This window comes from Malus sylvestris, chromosome 9 (genome assembly GCF_916048215.2).
Source record: "Malus sylvestris chromosome 9, drMalSylv7.2, whole genome shotgun sequence".
Classification (NCBI taxonomy): domain Eukaryota; kingdom Viridiplantae; phylum Streptophyta; class Magnoliopsida; order Rosales; family Rosaceae; genus Malus; species Malus sylvestris.
The window spans coordinates 4,202,970-4,225,144 of NC_062268.1; the positions used below are offsets into that span (position 1 = coordinate 4,202,970).

General features: G+C 41.2%; 1 protein-coding gene and 1 long non-coding RNA gene across 3 annotated transcripts; one reads left to right on the forward strand and one right to left on the reverse strand.

The window, feature by feature from the left end:
• Positions 1 to 1,119: 1,119 nt before the first annotated feature.
• On the reverse strand, positions 1,120 to 5,419 carry LOC126582940 (probable galacturonosyltransferase 14). Of its 2 annotated transcripts, none has more exons than XM_050247182.1 (6): positions 4,795 to 5,419; positions 3,865 to 3,920; positions 3,561 to 3,716; positions 2,841 to 3,431; positions 2,375 to 2,677; positions 1,120 to 2,112 (listed from the first exon to the last, which is right to left on the reverse strand). In XM_050247182.1, the coding sequence occupies exons 1-6, from the start codon at positions 4,979 to 4,981 to the stop codon at positions 1,828 to 1,830; spliced, it is 1,578 nt and encodes a 525-aa protein (XP_050103139.1). In that variant the 5' UTR covers positions 4,982 to 5,419; the 3' UTR covers positions 1,120 to 1,827. The 2 variants fall into 2 exon arrangements, with proteins under 2 accessions (XP_050103139.1, XP_050103138.1); XM_050247181.1 differs by having other exon boundaries at positions 4,771 to 5,417.
• Positions 5,420 to 11,434: 6,015 nt separating this feature from the next.
• Positions 11,435 to 13,141, forward strand: LOC126634259 (uncharacterized). Its single transcript, XR_007627262.1, has 4 exons — positions 11,435 to 11,877; positions 11,961 to 12,058; positions 12,234 to 12,862; positions 12,920 to 13,141. It is a non-coding gene; the product is annotated as an uncharacterized LOC126634259 (long non-coding RNA).
• The last annotated feature ends 9,034 nt before the right edge of the window (positions 13,142 to 22,175 follow it).

Below are 22,175 nucleotides of genomic sequence, written 5' to 3' on the forward strand. Positions count from 1 at the left end.
TTCTAATCTTAGAGCCGCCACTACACACATGTGAATGACTTCTAATCGCTGATAAGAGGTATATTCCACACATTTAGTGAAGGATCCGAATTTGAGCTGCATGTGTCATATATGTGTTTTTGTATATGGTTTTTGGGTAGGTGGGTAGTTAAACCATGAAATGTATGTATGTCCAAGAAGTTTTCAGACTCTTCCATTTAAATTGTTAGGCTTCGGAATAATCCATTCATTATTTATACAATTAAACAACTAAGTGCCACCAATTCATCTTAATCATGCACTTAAAAAACTAATTGAAAAAAAAAAGATTTTTATTTATATAGGAAAGCAAAATGCCAAAAGGGTCTAATCAAATGTGGACCAAATTAATTAATTAGAATTGTACACATTCAATTATCAGAATCTACAACCTTACCGTCGTCTAATGCAAATTGCAAAATGAATAGGAAATTTTAACGAAAAACTCTTGGTACTGTTCACTTTAATGAAAAATCATATTTTTACACTAAAAAGTCAATCTTAGTACTATTCAATTTACCTTTTATTTTATTCTTATCGTTAAAATTCAAAATTTTCAAATCATTTTCATTAGTTTTCCTAAATAAGGATAGGAGACTCTAGATTCTTCGTGGATTCTCTGTCACCTTATATTTTATACCGTTTGTACGAAAATTAACGTTCAACTGTAAGGCAACAATCCCCAAAAAATCCCACTTTGAGAGTCGTTAGCACTTCTCAATATCCAATTGTTAAAGATTATGGGTTTCTTGTCATCATCAACTTAGAACATTCAACTTGTACGAATCTTTAGTTAGAAAATAAATCGATTTTAAAGATGCTCTCAATCATGGGATTAAGATTTGATGCATTCCACGAGTGCCACAACAAACACAACGAAACAACATCGTTTCCGTGGCGGTACAAGAAAACGTCGCCCGACGGCCGTCGGACGTCTACATTCAAATAGTTTAATATGACCTGTGGAAAATGTAGACGTTTTCAACGATTGCCGGAGTTGAACAAACCCTCCTAGGGTTTTATACTCATCAATCAATCTTCCAGATGACATAAGAGAAAACTTGTAAAGCAAGAAATTAGAAATGTCATAAACACGAACAATAGAAGCCGGGAAAAAGAATTTATGTGCACATTTTAAATGTCTCTGGTGAACAGTACATAAACAAATACCGATATCGATATACCTAAAAACAGCTCCCCAATTCAATGGGACCTGTAACAGAGCAATCCCCATGTCCTACTCCTAAAGTTCAACATCATGATATCAAATGAAAAGAGGGGAAGATATGGGTTACTAACAAAAATGAAGACGAGAGAAGATTTTTTGGAAGGAAAAAAAAATGAAGCGAAAACAAGAACATATCTGGGCTAATGGGAGAGCCTCACAAAAGGCCTGTCCTAGCCTTTCTCTTCCCTACACCAACCAGTATGATGCGATTGACATACGCCACCTTGTCATCTGAATTTCACTTTATTCTGATATATGTGCTAAGAAATCAAGCACAACCCCCGCCACGACGACCAAAAACACTATCCTTTCTCCGAACCAAAAAATGAGGACAGATTGCTATGTTACAGAATGAAAGAATGAATCTCATGCTGTGATAATGATGATGCTGGTTGTTGTCTGAAGGATTTCAAGGGATGAAATGGATTTCGGAACAGGAAAGTTCCACCCCAATGGTGAATTCTCTGCTTGTCTTCTCAAATAGATCTCGAAAAAATTCGAGCTGCAAAAAAACTTCGTGAATATCATATACTCGCGTTGCTTCGTGTCCTGTCTCCTGTTTGAGCTCCTGTAGATGATCGCTATAAGTCCAAGATGTGGCAGCTCCTTATAAAGTCATTCGAGTAGTTGACATACTTGGTCCAAAATGGCCGAAGATGCTCAAAGCCAATCTGCAACCATGGTTTTGACTGACCATTATAGTGTATCACTGCAGCCCTTGACACAGACTCGATATTGGTGTTATTTTGATAACCCAACCCAAGCATGTGCCACCTTGGGTCAATTGCGTGAACATGACCTCTAAATGCAATTAAAGCGGGTGGTAGGGTTCCAAGCTTCCACATTGTTAGATTTGACTTCAGATTCTGCAAAGGAAAAGCAATTAAAGTAAATCAAAACAATGCACAAGTTAAGCACTAAGAACTGACTTCCAAGAAAAAGTAAAATGCAGTTGAAGATGATTTCGAAGAAAATGAAACCAATAAAAATAACCAGCGCTGCAGATGTATTCTACATCAGAAGTAGAACCTTGCTGACTGAGCTAAGTTTACCAGATTTATCATTCTATCAGAACAAAAAAGACGAACAGAACCCTGAGTAAGGGAAGCTCTACTGGTTCGATTATACCTCTTTTAGCCAGGAATGGTAAGTCTCTCTAATATTTGTTTTTCTCCAGGTACTGAGATCAAAAATATTCATCCCATAAGCCCATGCACATTCTTCAGGGTCCAAATTCTTTGATACGAGGGGATGAGAAAAATTGAAGTAGTTCCTGAATCGCTTGGACATCACCCAATCGTCTTCACCTTTACAAGTTTCGACAGCTCCGTTGACCTTTCCTCCAAGGTCAATTTCCCAAAGTGGTGATAAATCCCGTTGAATCACAACATCATCGTCTAGGAAAACCACCTTGTCAAGGTTGGGAAATAGCTGCCACAATATACAGATGATCAGGAAACACACTTTGAAATAATACAGTTAAAGAAAATCTTATAAAATTTATCAAATAAATGTAGAAAACCATATCCAAAAAGATAAAAGAATTGCAAGAGTACCATCGACTAAATGTTTCCAACTTAAAGAAGAGAGTTACCTCAGGAATATATATCCGGAGATGGTTGAGTAAGGATATGTATTTCGGACTTCTAGCCTGCAATTTTGACGCAAATGTCCGCGGAGTTGTAGCACTAAGATTGGCCCCTGCAATATGATTCCCATGGTAATAATTCCTGATCCCATTTTGGTTTTCTACGGCTTCAAGGACTGGAACATTTTCTCTTGTTAACCAATCAAACTGGTGCACACCTTTCACTTCAACAATAGCAGGGGAGACAGGGTTGAGTGCAAACCATGAGTGCATACCAGCATAGGTTTTCTTGTCAGTAATGACATGGAAGACTATCTTTTCAGGTTGTCGAGATGACTGGACAGCAGAAGCAACAACAACTGAAGCAGCCAGAATGTTATCAGTGGATAGAATAAAGTGGTGATAAGAGTTGTCAGAGAGTAATGGCAGTAACTCTGGAGGAGGCAATTGTTTACGTGCATGAGCATTGGATGAATATTCATCAGTCAAACGCAGAGACAGACAGTAAATGCCTTTGGGTATGGAACTTGCTGCGAAGTGTTTGTTCATCAATTCTGAAAACTTAGACTCTCTGATTTCCCTTTCAAAATTCTCCATCTACACAAAAAAATAACATTATTTTTAAGATGCTAACGGTTACCAAGGGTTTTCTCCCAAAATATAAGCACCACATGAAACATGACCCAGAGCATGTTTTATATTAATTTTTTATAAGTCACAACTTACCATTGCTCTTAACATTAAAGCAAAGGTCCTTGCATCATACTGGTTATTCTTCATTTCGGAAACAAGTTGATTAAATGAATCTGGAAGCTTTAGACCAGCTGGGATTTCTTCAGTGTTCACTTGGTTTAGAACCTTGTAAAAGTCTCTAACCAGTCTCTGATGTGCCATCACCACAACCACAAAGATCCAGCTTAGATAATCATACATTAAACTAGCTTACCGAAATCAAAACTTAAATACAATGTTGGTTGATGTAACCTCAGGGGAAAAAACAATTATACAACTGGAGAGAAAAGTTATTTACCCCTGAATCATCAACCCTACCCAGAAGCCTTGGTCCCAAGCGCCTACCTAAACAGTCTGAAGCACAAGAGTAAAGCAACAATAGTCACAAATTCAATATCAAAGTGTTAGAGAAAAGCTTGGGTGCATGACCTAAGAAACATAAAGATAATAAAATCAGGCTTACAAACAAACACAAAGTTACTATATAGATCCATTGATAGGGATAAACTTAGAGAATTGGTAGGTCGAACTACCAGAGATCACCTAGCCTATTCCTAAATCCGGAACACAATAAACAGAACAGCAAGCATAGAATCCTTTATGTGTACTTGATTTGGTAAACTAAGCAGTAAATCTTATTAATTATCAAACTCGACTTTTTAGGTTAAACAAATAGTGAGCTCCGATGGAACAATGGATATCCGTAAGCCAATAATTGATTTGCCAATAGTCATGCTATGCCGAACATCTGAAATCTTAATTCATATTCAACCAATCAGCACAATGAAAACCAATGAACAATTTTATTCACCTCAAATCTCACCAAAAATATATGATATAGTACAGAACTACATAAACAAGCCAACCCAATGGCATTGAATTCCAATACTAACAGATTTCCAAACAGGAATCGATAGGTGGAGACCCATCAATCAACATTTGATTTGATTACATTTAGATTTCGATGCGAATCAAAACGGAACCAGTTAACACAACCATTCAATCGGTTTGATACAATCAAGCCAGCATTGACAATAACAATCAAATGGGCAAGTGAAGATCCACCTACAACTATCATAGCAATTAATCACAAACAAAACCAGAAAATAAAAAATTCAATTGAGATTGCGATATCAACTGGGAAATTGGCAAAACAAATAAAAAAGTAAATCAAATTAAAAATAAAATAAAATAAAAAGAGTACCAAATGAGGAGCACTTGTTGACACCTTCAAGAGTAACAACAGCAGTGAGAATGAAGACGAAAGGCAATAAGAAAGCGAGGATTAGAATGGTGTGGAAAACCGTTCGATAAGAGATGTGGCGAGCTCCGACCTTGATCTTCATCAAGTCAATAAACCCATTGCTGCTCGAGATCGTTATGCTTCTCATACTAGGCGAGAAGTGAAGCTGCATCGTCGTCTATGCAGCCCCTCCTTCGTATTCTTCTGCAACTCAATAGCACCGCCCGAACCACCGCCACTCAATGCCGTCTCCGCCCATGCCCGCCTCACCATTAGATCCAAACCCACCAAACCCAGTTCCAAATCGCCACCCACAATGAGATTCGACGCTGCCCAACTCAGATCTGCCTCTTCTTCTGCTCAAATCTTTGCTCTTTCTTCTGGGTCTTCGCGAAGACCGCATTGGAGATTCGACGAAATCGCAAAATGGGCAATCTTTCCTTCCTTTACCCCCTTTTTGGATTAATTAATTTCAGATTTCAACCAAGGGTTTCTGGGTCGGGAAGCATGGATCAAGAGAGAGAGAGAGTAGAGAGAGAGGGAGGGAGGGAGGGAGGGAATGGGAAGAAGAGAGAAAAAAATTGGGTTTTTTTGGTTGTGCAAAAGCTTTCCTTCCGAGTTTGTGAGGACGTCTTTGATTGGTCGATCAGTCGTATCTAATTTCGTTTTCCCGGAAAATAATAAACTAATCACTAAAAACTAATTAACAAAATAATAACTAAATTAACATATTAATACATACTTAACAAGTTAATAACGAATTAATTTTTTAATTAATATTTTAATTTAATTTCTTAATTTTATGAGAGTGTATTCAATTGAAATTCTGAGAGATTTTAATTTTTTTATTAAATCTAACGGTATTCAATTAGGATTTCAAATAGTTTCCTGAAATTCAACTTGTATTCATTAATATAGGTTATTAAAGTCCATAAAAATTCGGGTTTATTCAATTAGGTTTTTTAAAAAAATTATATTTTAGGTGTATTTTAATTATTATATTTCAGGTGTATTCAATTAGAAATTTATTTTAAAAAATTTGAGAGATTTCGTAGTGAATTTTAAGCATTCATAAATCTCACCTCTCTCGCTGAAATTTCGAGGGAATTGAATCAAGTTTTTACATGAAGTGTCTAAAAATCAATTAAACTTCATCAAAATTCATGATTTCATAAATCTATTAAAATTTCTCAAAATCTCATTTGAACTTATTTTTTTCAAGTCAAAACCCAAAACTATGTTGGGTTTTTAGAGAGAGAATTTGGGAGGGAGGGTTAATGGTTGAGTTGGGGGATAATTTTTGAGCTAATTTTAGAAATGAGGTTCCTAGGTTTAAAATGGGAAGATTGTGGTTATGTACACTAGTGTGCTTATGGCCCTTGGGTAATTGGTGTGGTTAAATTTAGTTGTTATTTGGTTGATAAAGATAATTACTTGGGCATTAACAAACTTAATTAAAAACCAGCATATGAGCACACACTGTAAACAATTTCATTTTATTTTTTGTTTTTTTTATTAAGGAGTGTGATTAGATTATGAAATAATGATGGTGAGACAATTTCTCTTAATAAGTGCATATTTTATCTTAATATTACATAATTACTGCTTTGTTCTCCTTATGTAAATATTGTGTATCAAAAGTAAGGGTAAAATATGGAAAATAGGGATATGATTGTCATTTTCTCAAAAGATACAAAATTACTATTTTGCCCTCCTTATGTAAGTATTGTGTATCAAGAGTGATGGCAAAATAGGAAAAAAAGTGGTTGATAAGAAGGGTTGTCTTAATAATAGTATAGATTTGAGGACATAATAATGATTATGTTTCAACATCGTTTCTATTTTGTACATGCTAAGTACGTCGGAAGAGTCAAATATCTCTTTTTGTACATGTCAACAAAAAAGAAGCATTGTTCACCTATTGAAATAGATCTTGCATTGTCGTGAGTAACTCAAAATGATCTTACATTTGGGATGATAGAGACACAAATGAGAGAGTTTTATTGGGGGCTAACATGGCTTATAGGAAAGAAAACTTCGGTAATGTTGCATGTTTAGAAAATATAGGTTATACTGAGCGGGTTCATCATAGAGTTGCTATGATTAAAATACCAAAGAGTTTAAAACTTTTATGTGAAGTGACCTACAAATGACGTGGTCAGATAACTCTACTAAGATTTATCACATTTTTTAAACCTACTTATTGATAGGATCTAAAATATTTATCCATTGCATGTTACGTATGTCATTAATAAGATCAAGTAATATGGTCAGAAGCGATACTATTGGAGGGATACTATTCGAGGGTTGTTAACTTTCATAGCCTCTTTTTTTTTTTTTGTAAACTTTAACAACAAAACTTCCGGTACTGTTCATTTTAACAAAAAATCACATTTTTACACTAAAAGGTCAATTCTGATACTATTCACTTTACCCTTTATTTTGTCTTTATCATTAAAACTCAAAGTTTTCAAATCTTTTTCATTAGTTTTTTTTTTCCCCTATCAAACATAAAGATGAAAAAGAACAAATTAACACAAAATTAATTACCAAGGTACCTCGCGTCTTTAAGATATTGAAGCAATTAATTTAAATCAATTTTTTTTAATAAGAAACGGCATAAAGTTCATTCAATAAAGCTAAGAATAGGCTACTCGGTACAAAACGAGGAGATATCCTTCATAAGTAAATTACAATTTATGGGCTCGTTTAGAAATGCTTTTAAAATGATAAAAAGTGTTTTAGTAAAATTGATTTTAGTTTTAAATGTGTTTTTTTTTTATGAAAAAAGCACCAGCTATGTATGTATTATAGGAAACACTTCTGTTGATGCACAAAATCAGCGAGGACTTTGGTACAACAGAAAGTGTCAGGTTTTATGACCTTCGCTTGGTTGCTTCGGTCACTAGTGAGGATAAGTACGTAAATGAATAGAGACAGAGAAGCAAACACAGGATGTACGTGGTTCACCCAGATTGGCTACGTCCACAGAGTAGAGGAGTTCTTATTAGTAGTGAAGGGCTTACACAAGTACAAAGGATCAAGCTCTCAATTTAGTGAGTTCTTGTGAATGATTTAACACAAATGGCATTAGGCAATATTGTGGGGGGATGACCCCTATTTATAGAAAAACTTGTAGCTTTGTCACATTGTCATGTGTCATGTTATGATTGGTTCTTGATGTTGACACGTGCTGCGCTCTGATTGGCTTCTAATCTTGACACGTGTCGAGTAGTGATTGGCCTCCTGGTCGGAGGGGAACTCTTCTGGGTCCTTGACAGTATAGCGTTGACCGGTGCTCGGTAGTTTCAGGATTGGTCAAGTATGGTACAAACAGTGCTCCCCTAAGTTCCCGAGTGAGGGAAACTCCTCGGTTGGGGACTTGCAAGATCCAATCCCTTGAGTAATCACGAAACTTCTAAGTACCGAAGTGTGGTCTGATCTTCATCTGCCCTTCTCTGGAAGTACCTTTCCTCCATCCGGGAATGGTGTATTTAGCTGATGTTAACGCACAAGGTAATGTATCAATTTCACTTGAAGCTTAGTTGTAGTTTCGGGCTTAGTCAAGTGTGATACAAACCCTATAGTAGGAGTCCCCCAAGTCGCCGAGCTAGGAGATCTGCCGAAAGAGGTGACAGACAAGGTAAGCAGTCAAACTTCCAAGTAAGCAACCCAGGATCAGAGGTTTGACTTCGGCTTCCGGTTGATTGTTCTCCTTCTCCTTGTCTCTCATTCAACTGCCAGGATAAGGAGAAGCAAATGGATAAGAGATGATATGAGATACTTTTGCTTTTGAAGAAGTAACTTTCCACAGGCTTATTCTTGAACTGTGCTGGAGGGTTTTCTGGTGCCCTTCAGAGTATAAGGCCGACTCAAAAATTTGAGGGTCAAAACAAGTCCATCAAATCTAGAGTATGTTCGACCTTGATGATATGGGATACTTTTGCTGTTGACGGAATAATGAATGTGGTATGGAAAGGTGTCGTGCTGTAGTGATCTGTTTCAGCTCACCGTTGAACCTTCTGCTTCAATCTTTTGCATGGCAGAAGTGGTGTGCAACCTTTGCATTTAAATGGTCCTTCAGAACATTCCTTCATAGTGACTCATCCACGCTTGGCAGCTTCAGTGTAAAGAGCCAATATCTGATCAACTGTCATGAGGTATTTGCCGGTGGAATTCGTGACCTTGACAGCAGTTGAGGATGAGTACTCGAGAGCAATGCTAAGTAAGCAACCAGGCAAAGGCTCCAGGCAGTCAGTTCCAAATTGGAGGTTTGATTTCAGGTTCCGACTGACTGCTCTCTTTCTCCTTGTCATGCAGGTGTGGACAAGGACAAAGACAAAGACAGTGAGAAAGCATGATATGGGATACTCTTGCTTTCGACCCTGATGATATGAGATACTCTTGTTCTTGGTGTGGCTTATTTGCTGAGGCATTATCGGGGGGAAATAAAGCTGAGTATTTCGAGAGGTTATGTTGAGGGTGCCTTTTCGAATGCGAGAAAGGGTTGAGCATTTTTGCAGGTTTTTCTGTCCGTTGAGGAGGGAGGTCAATGTATATAGGGATTTCCCAATAACAAGTAGTAATGCTATTCCTTTACCCTTCTTGGTCACAGCAATGTAGTGGGAGCTGCCAGCTTCACGTGTTTTAATTTTGTCAGAGCACTTTGAAAAAGTGGTATGTGGTATCTGGAAAGCTGATGTTACGTGTGAAGATTACAGACAAGCTTTATCTAAGGAAATCTGGCTCTCGAAGTTCTGAGAGTTGTGCCTCTTCGGTTTTCGAACAAGCAATCCCGTCGAGGATCTGACTCTCGAGATTCGGAAAGCGGTGCTACTCCGGTTTTTTAGAAAGTAATTATGTTGGGAGTCTTTTCTCGAATGTGAGTAAAGGTTGGACGTTCTTGCCAACCTGTCTTGCCGCAAAACACGGAGGTCGACACACATAGGGACTTTCCAGTTGTCAAGCAGTGGTGCTGTTCCTTTACCCTTATGGGTAATAGTAGGGTAGCTGGAACTTCGAAATTCTCGTGCCTAAACTTTGTCAGAGATCTTTGACAAAGTTATATGTGGTACCCGAGGAGTTGATGGTGCATATGGAGAGCGGTGATTGAACAGTAAGATTCACGTGCTTTCTACTTCACCAGAAATCTTCGACAGAGTGCCCGTAATTTCCGCAAAGCTGATTGTGCATGTGACAGGTGCTGACGAGGCTGAAAAAGCAGGTGCTTCTTCGATTTCTGAGATCGGCCCTCGTGGTCTCTAAGCAGCCCAGCTTTTGAGAAAGCAAACGCCTCTTCGATTTCTGAGATCGGCCCTCGTGGTCTCTGAGCAGCCCAGCTTTTGAGAAAGCAAACGCCTCTTCGATTTCTGAAGCTCCGTCGAGTGCAGATTTTTATAGAGGCTGACATTAAGTTCCACAGCACACTTGAATCTCTACCAGTAGAAGCTCATTTCTTGCACTTCTAAGATCTTGATTTGTCTGACCTCTTCCCTCTTCAACACATTTGAAAATGTCTGGACCCTCCGACCGTCGTTTTGACTTGAACCTTGGAGAAGAGACAACCACGCCTTCTCCAGACAACATATGGCGCCCATCCTTCATATCCCCTACCGGTCCTCTTACCGTTGGGGATTCTGTGATGAAGAATGATATGACCACTGCAGTGGTGGCCAAGAACCTTCTCACTCCCAAAGATAACAGACTACTTTCCAAACGGTCTGATGAGTTGGCTGTTAAGGACTCTTTGGCTCTTAGTGTTCAGTGTGCAGGTTCTGTGTCTAATATGGCCCAACGCCTATTTGCTAGAACCCGCCAAGTTGAATCATTGGCTGCTGAAGTGATGAGTCTCAAACAGGAGATTAGAGGGCTCAAGCATGAGAATAAGCAGTTGCACCGGCTCGCCCATGACTATGCTACAAACATGAAGAGGAAGCTTGACCAGATGAAGGAATCTGATGGTAAGGTTTTACTTGATCATCAGCGGTTTGTGGGTTTGTTCCAAAGGCATTTATTGCCTTCGTCCTCTAGGGTTGTACCTGGTAATGAAGCTTCAAATGATGAACCTCCAATGCCTCCTCCTTCTGGGGTTTTGTCAAGTACTGAGGCTCCGGATAACCACCCTCTGGTGCTTTCTCTTTCTGGGGCTCTACCGACTGCTGAGACTTCCCCTAAGCAACCTTTGTGAAGGCTCCATTTTGTTTGTTTATTTTGACTCATGTATATGTACATATTTGTGGCTTATCGAAAATATTAATAAATAAGCTTTGCTTCATTTCAACATATTGTGTTAAATACACCAAAGCCTTCTTCATAAAGTTCTTTGAATTTTTGCTTTTGTTGAAACCTGTATTGTTGAAGCTTTGTGAGTGAAGCATGTAGTTTGAGGTAGTGTTCCCTTAATTTCCCGAGTGAGGAAAACTTCTCGGTTGGAGACTTGAAAAATCCAAGTCACTGAGTGGTTGTGAGACTGCCGAGTATCAAGGTGCAGTAGCATATGGTGGGAGTCCCCCAAGTCTTCAGGCGAAGAGAGTTGCCGAATGAGGTGTCTCGCGTGTTACTAATTTGTCAAAGTAACGAATCCTTGTTTCGATGTCACACATTCGTATATGCTTTATCTAAAAATATTTCCAACTTTTGTGTGTTTGATGCTGCATGCTATTGACTAGACAAGATCAAGTGCAATTAGTAGCTTTTCTCTCTTTTTCATCTTTTCTTTGGTGGAATTGCTTTTCGTTTCCACTAATCAGCCTGAGTGGATGCAAGATAACACCTTTCTCTATAGCTCAGATTGCAAAGTCGTCTTCATGAAAGTTTTTCCTTATCTTGTGAACTACAACATATCCAAATTTGAGATCCATCGGAGTAGTACAACTTCAGAAATTCAAGTATGATGAGTAACTGTTCATCAATGTTCTGTTAATCCGTCAGACTTGTTGTGAGCTTCGAAACTCCATTTTCTCTTGTTCAGATCAACATACTTTCTTCATCGAAGTTGTTCCTCAGCTTGTGAACTACAACATATCCAAATTTGAGATCCCTCGGAGCAGTATAACTCCAGAAATCCAGGTATGATGAATGACTGGTTATTATTTTTCTGTCAACCCGTCAGATTTGTTGTGAGCTTCGAAACTCCATTTTCTCTTGTTCAGATCGGTATGCTTTCTTCATTGAAGTTGTTCCTCAGCTCGTGAACTACAACATATCCAAATTTGAGATCCCTCGGAGCAGTATAACTCCAGAAATCCAGGTATGATGAATGACTGGTTATTATTTTTCTGTCAACCCGTCAGATTTGTTGTGAGCTTCGAAACTCCATTTTCTATTGTTCAGATCGGCATGCTTTCTTCATTGAAGTTGTTCCTCATCGTCTCTCTCATAACATATCAAAAATTCAGAATGAACTAATGGTTAAATATTTCCAGATCTTCGAAACATCACAGCAGCTTCGAAATCTGCAAGAATCCGACTGTCATGTTTGGAGCTTCAACACTTTAATTTCCGTCGCTCAAACAGAAATGGTTCCTTCGTGAAAGTTGTTCATATGCTCAAGAACTATAGGGTGTCCAAAATTCAGCTCCATTGGAGAAGAGCAGAGGTTGCAGAAATTTGATAGATGAAAGGAGGCGGAAGAGGGAGAGAGAGAAAAAGTCTCTTGGGTTGGATTTCTATTTTGGGGCAGATTCCAATTTTTGTAGCACCTTCATTATTGATGAATTGCTTGTACTTTTGTCCATTATGAAACTTGGGACTTTGGCTTGTTGTTGGATCTATTATAATATGTTTGGGAACATATATAAGTGAATAAATAAGAAGGAAAATTTTGGGCCCTTGTGGGTGTAAAACAAAAAATGTTTATGTTTACCCAAGTGTTTTTGTACAAGTTCAAGGGCATCTTGGGTTTTGTGAACAAAATTTGTTTATTTGGAGCAAGGTTTTGTGTTGAAGCTTTGTAGGTGAAGCTTTGGTGTTGAAGCTTTGTAGATGAAGCTTTCGAGGTGAAGCTTTGATGGTGAAGCTTTGTAGATGAAGCTTTCTGGGTGAAGCTTTGATGGTGAAGCTTTGTAGATGAAAGTATGTAGAGGGAGCTTTCTAGGTGAAGATTTTTTAGGTGAAGCTTTGTAGGTGAAGCTTTTTTAAGTGAAGCTTTTCGGGTGAAGTTTTTTTTGGGTGAAGCTTTGTGGGTGAAGCTTTTTAGGTGAAGCTTTGTGGGTGAAGCTTTGGAGGTGAAGCTTTTCGGGTGAAGCTTTTTGGGTGAAGCTTTTTAGGTGAAGCTTTGTGGGTGAAGCTTTGGAGGTGAAGCTTTTCGGGTGAAGCTTTTTAGGTGAAGCTTTGTGGGTGAAGCTTTGGAGGTGAAGCTTTTCGGGTGAAGCTTTTTGGATGAAGCTGTTTTTTTTTTTTTTTTTTTTTGGCGCTTGACACGTTCTTCATTTGCTTGTTTTGTAATGACTGTGGAAGACGGATTGCTTTCTGATTGAGAAGGGTTCCGGCATCGCTTGCTATGAATGTAAAAGAGTGAGGGCTGAGTTGGCTAAATTACCTCTTTATTGAATTCATTGCCAAATGGCCTTCATTACATAGGATGCCGAACGGCTATAGCTCAACACTTGTACATCGTGAGTCTATTTGTAGTAGTACTTCAAGTGATCAGCGTTCCATGGATGGCCAAGGGTCTTGCCATCGGAGCTTCTAAGTGTGTAAGAGCCAGGGCGACTGATGCCAATGACTTCATACGGTCCATCCCAGTTTGGACTAAGTGTGCCTTCACTCGGGACTCTGTCGCAGAGTAATCTTTTCTTTAAGACCCAGTCTCCTATTTTGAAAGAACGAGGCTTGACCCTAGAGTCATAATAGTTGGAGATGCGCTGCTTGTAGGCGACATTCCTCAAGTGAGCTTGGTTTCTGTGTTCCTCGACTAAATCCAAGTTGAGGGTGAGTTGTTTGTCATTTTCACTTTGAATGTAGTTCTGGACTCGGAATGTTGCTTGCTCGAGCTCAACAGGGACAACCGCCTCTGTGCCAAAGGCAAGTGAGAATGGAGTTTCTCCTGTTGAAGTCCGATATGAAGTGCGATATGACCAAAGAACTTGGGGTACAAATTCTGGCCAACAGCCTTTAGCTTTGTCCAAGCTGGTTTTCAAAGTGCGCTTGATTATTTTGTTGATGGCCTCAACTTGTCCATTAGACTGGGGATGAGCTGGAGAGGCAAAGCATAAGTTGATGTTGAACTTAGAGCAGAACAACCTGAACTTCTTGTTGTCAAACTGTCGCCCATTGTCAGTGACTATCGCATTGGGAATGCCGAATCTACAAAGGATGTTCTTCCACACGAAGTCTTCTATCTTTGCCTCAGTAATGGTTGCCAAGGGTTCTACTTCGGCCCACTTTGTGAAGTAGTCCACTGCAACGACTGCGTAACAGACTTTGCCCTTCCCTGCCGGCATTGGGCCGATCAAATCAAGTCCCCACTGGGCGAAGGGCCAAGGGCTGATCATAGGAGTAAGAGGCTCTGGAGGGGAATGAGGAATAGTTGCATATCGTTGACATTTGTCACATGAGCGGGATACTTTGATGGCATCCTGGTGGAGTGTTGGCCAGTAATATCCTTGGCGAAAAGTCTTGTGTGCTAGGGACCGAGATCCAGCATGATCTCCACAGACTCCCTCATGTATTTCCCGAAGGACGATTTCCGCCTCGGCAGGCGTAAGACACCTTAAGTATGGCAGGCTAAAACCTCGCTTATAGAGTTGATCATTGATGATCAGGTAGCGGGTAGACTTGTATCGAATTTGCTTAGCCTGGACTTTATCATTTGGGAGGGTGCCATGAGCAAGGAAATTATAGATCGGGGTGATCCAACTATCCCCCTGTTGTAAGTTGCATACTTCTGCGGCCATGGTGCTTGGTGTTGCCAACAGTTCGACATGAATTTTTCTTCCAATCTTGTCTTCCACAGTTGAGGCGAGGCGAGCCAGGGCGTCTGCATGACTGTTTGCCGCTCGAGGAACTTGGGTGATCTGGTAGTGGAAGTGCTTGAGCAAAAGTTGTGTTTGCGCAAGATATGCTGCCATGGAGCTGTCCTTAGCATCAAAGTTGTTGGTAACCTGGTTGACCACTAATTGGGAGTCACTGAAAATATCAATTTGTTTAACCCCGAGGTGTTTGGCCAAACGTAATCCTGCTAGAAGGGCTTCATACTCGGCCTCATTGTTTGATGCCTTGAATTTGAAACGAAGAGCATACTCCATTGCTACTTTGTCGGGCGTAGTCAAGACTAGTCCCGCTCCACAGCCCTGTTGGTTGGATGAGCCATCAACATACAGACTCCATGCTGAGGTCGTTGATTCTACCTTCTGAGCTTCCGGGGGTAATGAAGCCACTGCTTCAGGTGTAGAAGCAATGTCAACCGGATATGTGAAGTCGGCAATGAAGTCTGCCACTGCTTGGCCCTTCTCAGCTGGCTTTGGTTGGTAGGAGATGTCAAACTCACCCAAAGCTATCGCCCATTTGATCATTCGCCCAGACGTGTCAGGACTCTGGAGTATCTGTCGAAGAGGGTGATTGGTAAGCACGATGATGGCGTGTGCTTGGAAATAAGGGCGAAGTTTCCGAGCAGACATGACCAATGCTAGAGCTAATTTCTCAATGTTGGAGTATCGTGTCTCCGCATCTTGTAGGGCCTTGCTAGCGTAGTAGACGGGCCGTTCGACACCACTGTCCATTCGAATAAGAACAGAACTGACTGCTGAAGCCGAAACCGATAGATAGATGATGAGAGTGTCACCAACTTCTGGTTTGGAGAGCAGAGGGGCTTTACTCATGTACTCTTTGAGGTTCCTGAATGCCTTGGCACATTCCTCCGTCCATGTAATGTACTTCTTATTTCCCTTGAGTGCTTTGAAGAAAGGAGCACATCTGTCTGTGGCCTTAGAGATGAATCTGGTTAAGGCTGCCACCTTGCCAGTAAGGCTTTGGATGTCTTTTGAAGTTATTGGCTCTTTCATGTCGAGGATTGCTTTGATCTTTTCAGGGTTAGCTTCAATGCCTCGTTGGCTAATCATGAAGCCTAAGAATTTGCCAGAGCCCACGCCGAAGGCACATTTGTTGGGGTTCAACCTCATTCGATACCTCTTTAGAATGGTGAAAGTTTCAGATAGGTCGGTGATGTGTTGGTCAGCATGTTTGCTTTTGACTAGCATATCATCAACGTAAACTTCCATGTTCTTCCCAATTTGTTCGGCGAACATTGAATTGACCAGTCTCTGATAAGTTGCTCCTGCATTCTTTAGGCCGAAAGGCATGACTTTATAGCAATATAGTCCCATGTCAGTAGTGAAGGCCGTGTGTTCTTGGTCTGAGGGGTTCATGAGGATTTGGTTGTATCCTGAATAAGCGTCCATAAAGCTCAAGAGCTCACACCCTGCCGTAAAGTCTATAAGCCTGTCAATAAGAGGAAGAGGGAAACTATCTTTCGGACACCCTTTGTTTAGGTCGGTGTAGTCAACACACATCCTCCACAAGACCTTTTGAAGCGAAAGACTTTCTTTGGTCGGATTTTTCCTAACAAGGACCACATTTGCTACCCATGTCGGGTAATTGACTTCGCGGACAAAGCCTATGCCTTTGAGTTTTTCAACTTCTGCTTTCATTGCCTCGTATCGTTCAGCGTCATAAGATCTTCGCTTCTGTCTCACCGGCTTGATCTTGGGGTCAATACTCAAACGATGACAGATGACATCGGGAGAGATGCCTGGCATGTCCTCGTATGACCAGGCGAAGACTTCAGTGTTCTCTTTCAAAAAAGATATCAATGCTAACCGAAGGGGTGGTGACAATGTGGTGCCAATCTTCACCATGCGATCTGGATAATCTCTTGAGATAGGTACCTTCTCCAACTCTTCAGCAGGTTGGGCTTGCTGGGTGAAAGAGTCATCTCGAGGATCATCGGGTTGATTGTTGCTATCAGGAAGATCCAAGTTCGCTTCATCTAGGCTGGTCTTTGTGACTTGGTCATGTACAGACAGGGTTTCCTTGGGTCCGGGCAAGTGTTGTTGCTTAACTGAAGTGTTGTAACATGATCGTGCAGTAAGCTGATCTCCTCTGATGTAGCCGTTGCCATGGGGGGTTGGAAATTTCATCAACAGCATATGCGTGGATACCATAGCCTTGAGATCATTGATGCATGTGCGCCCAAAGATGACATTGTATGCCGTTGGGCAGTCAACCACTAGGAAGTTAGTGGTAATGGTAGCCGTGTAAGGGCCTGTACCAATAGTAAAGGGTAAATGTATGCTCCCTAAGGGTTGCACGATATCACCGGAGAAGCTTATCAGAGGAGAAATCGAGCGATCGAGCAAGTGTTCAACTACACTGAGTGCCCTGAAAGCTTCGGCAAACATGATATTGACCGAAGCCCCTGTGTCTACGAGGATTCGTCGAACATCAAAGTTGGCTATGTGAGCCTCCACGATCAATGGGTCGTTATGAGGGTAGATGATGCCTCTTTCTTCCTCAGGGTAGAAACATATCGGATCCCAGTTAGGCTTTTGATACTTCCCTCCCCTGATGTCTTCCACGTGAAACACTTGGTGACCAGGCCTCAGAATTCGTTCACTGTTTTTCATGGCCCTATTGGAAGATTCAGATATGGGTGTGCCGCCGCTTATGGAATATATGACATTCACCTGGCGTTGGTTACGGTTATCCCTTTGATGGTGAAGAAGGAATTGATCAATTTTTCCTTCTCGTGCCAAAGCTTCAATACGATCACGGAGGATGATACATTTCTCGCTATCATGGCCGTTATGCTCATGGTAGCAACAAAACATGCCCGCGTTATTCGGGGGCGTGTAATCTGGGTGCCTCGGCTTTGGCTTTGGTATCAGGTGAGCTATGCTGGGGTAAATGGCTGCGCATGTGGCATTCAAGGGCGTGTATGTCTCATACCTTGGGGTAGGGGGTATCTTGACGCGGGTTTGACCCACTGCATTGACTGCCTGGGGGCGAGCGTTATTGTGGCGATACCCTTGGTTATCGGGATAGTGTCCCTTACTCTTTTTACTGAAAGGAGAGTGGTGAGGATGGAAATCCTTCCTCTTGCCTTGAAATTGATATGTCTGTTGATTCGGTGAAGCATTATGCAAGGCATGGGGAGGTGCCACTGCTGTTTGGAAAGTCGAGGTCTTCTCATTTAGGTGAGTCTGGCTTCCACCTCCCACTTGTTGATAAAGGATGGTTGTAGGGGGTTTCTCCTGATATGTCTTTGCCTCGGCGGAGACATGGTTATAAGCCCGCGCCATCACCTCAGAGTAAGTCTTCCAAGTATTGGCATTGATCATGTATTTAAAGAAACAATCACGTAGGCCTGCCGTGAAGGCTTTGAGGGCAGTCTTGTCGTCTGCCTCGGCACACCGGGAGTATTCATGGCTGAAGCGGCCAGCATACATACGTAATGACTCGTCTGGCTTCTGGCGGATAGTGTACAGGTCATCTGCAGAGTGCAAGCGATCGGTTTGGAAAATGTGTTGGGAAACAAATAGTTTCCTCAATTCCTCAAATGAGTCTACCGTCTCAGGTGTAAGACGACAATACCAATTTAGAGCTCCGCCAGAGAGGGTGGAGGGGAAGAGAAGACATCGCTCTTCGTCGGTGTGCATCCGGTATGCCATGGTGGACTCAAAGAGGTTAAGGTGCTCAATCGGGTCCTCTTTTCCAGTATAAAGTTGCAAGCCAAGCTTCTGCTTTGTCTTTGCTTGAAGGGGGGTGTTGAGGATCCTCCTTGTAAGAGGGCCAGGCCTGGGTTGGTTCCAGTCAGGTATTTCAGCCTGACGTTCAGCCTTCAACTTGTTTACTTCCTCAAGAAGTTGTAGGACAAGGGGGTCCTGAGTGGAGTTATGTGTCACTGGAGCTTTCTTTCGTAAATCTCCATCTCCTCTTGGAATTAGGAAGGTTTGATCAAGGGCATGTGATTTTTCCCTGGACTCGCTGTACTGGCTTCCAGGGTATGTCTGTCGGAACACCTCTGAGTCCCCTGTACCCTCATGTCTCTCTAGGACTTGTTGCCCATTCCCCAAATTGGTGGCCGGCTTGGGCCGTGGCAGGGGACCGAGTCTCTCAGAAATCCTTGGGTCATTAATCTTTGAGCTTATATGGATGGAATTCTCTCGACGTTGCTTCAGGAAATCCCGACAATCGCGAAAGACGGCTTTCGATCCTTCTGCCCCTTCAGCAAAGAGGTGTCTCCCTCCACTTCTCATGGTTCGGGTCGAAGCAACTGGGTTAAGAGAAGCATCATGTTGATTATCAAGTCGAGGGGTAATCTGTTCCCTATCAGGGATATCTATGTCGAATGCATGTGACCCTCCATGTTGGAGGGCACCCAGTTGATGGTTGACTTCCACGGGGGCAACAAGCTCGCGTGTCTGAGCTTGCCTAGCTTCGTGGAGTGTCTCGAAGAGCTTCTCATATTGCTCCTGGAGGACCTCATTCCTCATTGCTATCTTGTTGTTATGAGCTTCCAACTCATCGACTTTAGCTTGAAGAAGAACTCGTTTTCCTTCCTTCTTTCGTTGTTTCGCACTATGTGCAAGGGGGGTGTCATTCTGTGTGCTGTGGCTTCCTTCGCTTCCCATGTTGGAGAGGGATGCCTGGTCAAAAGAAAGTGTACGAATGATAGAAACCAGCTTGACACAGCTGAAGAGAGTAGGAATAAGTGTCGTTTCCCACAGAAGGCGCCAAATGTTGATGCACAAAATCAGCGAGGACTTTGGTACAACAGAAAGTGTCAGGTTTTATGACCTTCGCTTGGTTGCTTCGGTCACTAGTGAGGATAAGTACGTAAATGAATAGAGACAGAGAAGCAAACACAGGATGTACGTGGTTCACCCAGATTGGCTACGTCCACGGAGTAGAGGAGTTCTTATTAGTAGTGAAGGGTTTACACAAGTACAAAGGATCAAGCTCTCAATTTAGTGAGTTCTTGTGAATGATTTAACACAAATGGCATTAGGCAATATTGTGGGGGGATGACCCCTATTTATAGAAAAACTTGTAGCTTTGTCACATTGACATGTGTCATGTTATGATTGGTTCTTGATGTTGACACGTGCTGCGCTCTGATTGGCTTCTAATCTTGACACGTGTCGAGTAGTGATTGGCCTCCTGGTCGGAGGGGAACTCTTCTGGGTCCTTGACAGTATAGCGTTGGCCGGTGCTCGGTAGTTTCGGGATTGGTCAAGTATGGTACAAACAACTTCAAATATTTTTTCAGGATCCACTTGAATTTTACTAAGGGTTGATTTAAAAAACATTATTGCAAATAACATTTCAGTCATTTTTAAAAGTATTTTCAAACTAACCCTACAGTAGGGTTTGTTCTTCCAACCACCAAGTACAAATTAAATAAAATTCATATACTGAGAATTGTCAACAAGAGGTAAAATCACTATCAAAATCAAACACAAATCTTTAATTTAAGGGTAAAAGACTGTTTACTACCCTCATGTTTCGTGGTTTTCAACATTTAGTACATCAAGTTTTTTTCGTCTCAGAGTCATACCTAAAGTGTAAATTTTGGGACAGTCTCATACATCTGTTAGTCAAACTGTTAAGTCTTCTGTTAATTGATGATGTGGCGCCCACGTGGACAATGACTGGGCGCCACGTGTCAATAAGGGGTCCACTTGGAATTAAAAATTAAAAAAAATATTAAAATAATTAATTTTAAAAATATTATATATATATTTTTTTGGAAGTTGTCTTCTTCTTGAACCCCCCCCTCCCCCAAATGACCCTCTTTCCCTTCTCCTTCCCTTCTCTCCTCTGCTCACACCCAAGTCGCCGCCGCCACCCCATCCCCGGTTGACCAGGCCCACCTCCTCCGGGTCTGCACCATTCAACAGAACTCGCCCGAGTCATATCTTCACTCGAACCTCAACTGTTTCGCCTTCCAACTCACCCACGAGTTCTTCCTTCAGATCTGCAACTCCTTCCTCCTTTCATGGCGGCCCGTCTTCCACCCAGATCTGCAACTCCTTCCTCCAGATTTGCAACTCATTCCCACCACCCCGATTTCTTTAACGCCATGAATGGGTTTGGATTTGGGTGCGATTTGGGGAATTTAAATGTGGTGGTTGAGGATTTATGTGGGTCAAAGCTCGTCGTTGAGGCGAGATTTCTGGTTTTGAAGTTGAAGGAATCGATTTGGCCCGATGGATGTGCAGCCAATAGAAGGGAGGGAGAACGGAGGGAGAAGGGAAAGGGGTCGGGGGTTTGAGGAAGAAACACCTTTATTTATTATTTTTTTTTGTAATTTTGTAATGTTTAACGTTTAATACCTGGGTGCTCGGGTGCTCGGGTGGAGAAGATGAAAGGGGGTGGAGGGTGGGGATAGAGAAGATGAAAGGGGTGGAGGGGATGAGGGGTGTTGGGCGGGGATGGAGGAAGGGGGTTCTGGGTTGGTTTTGGGCTTTTTTTTTTTAATATAATATTTTTAAAAGTAATTATTTTAATATTTTTTTTGAATTTTTAATTCCAAGTGGACCCCTTATTACAGGTGTCGTCCAGTCATTGTCCACGTGAGCGCCACATCATCATTTAACAGAATACTTAACACTTTTGACTAACGGATGTATGAGACTGTCCCAAAATTTACACTTTAGGTATGACTCTGAGACGAAAAAAACTTGATGTACTAAATGTTGAAAACCACGAAACATGAGGGTAGTAAACAATCTTTTACCCTTAATTTAATGTCGCAACACAGAATGTCGTGTAAATATCGATCAATATTCTATAGAGTGGGCCTCATGGTTACAATTGCGTGGCCGGCATGAGCATAAAACCATTTATTTCACAACTTGTTTGTAGACTATCTCTTAATTCAATGATTTTGTGCGTCGAAATATATCGCAAATTCGAATTTCTTCCTTTTTGATTTTGAAAACGATCATATATTCACATCTCGAAATCCAAAGAAGTCTCTTCCACCTTACCGTCATTTTCTTAAGCATAGTTGATTACCGAAAATAATCAAAGACTTGGATCTCTAATTTGGAGTTTCCATTAGGCTTAACCCATGTAATGTTCGATGCCGTTTTGCTTCGCCAACAATTTTTGCACATTTTAAATCCAAATTTTGAACATAAAAAAGGAGCATTGTTAAGGGAATTATGTCGTTTTTGTCATCCAATTGGCGGATGAGTTGCCGTTTGTCGGCCGGCGATCCAAATTTTGCTAATAATCCGTTAATTACGCAAATCAAACTTTGCTAATTAAAGTAATTAAGAAAATAAATTCTTAAATTAATAGAAATGGTGCTTTCTGCAGACTGTAGCTGCAAATCCATGACGCATTTGATTTCTCACCTT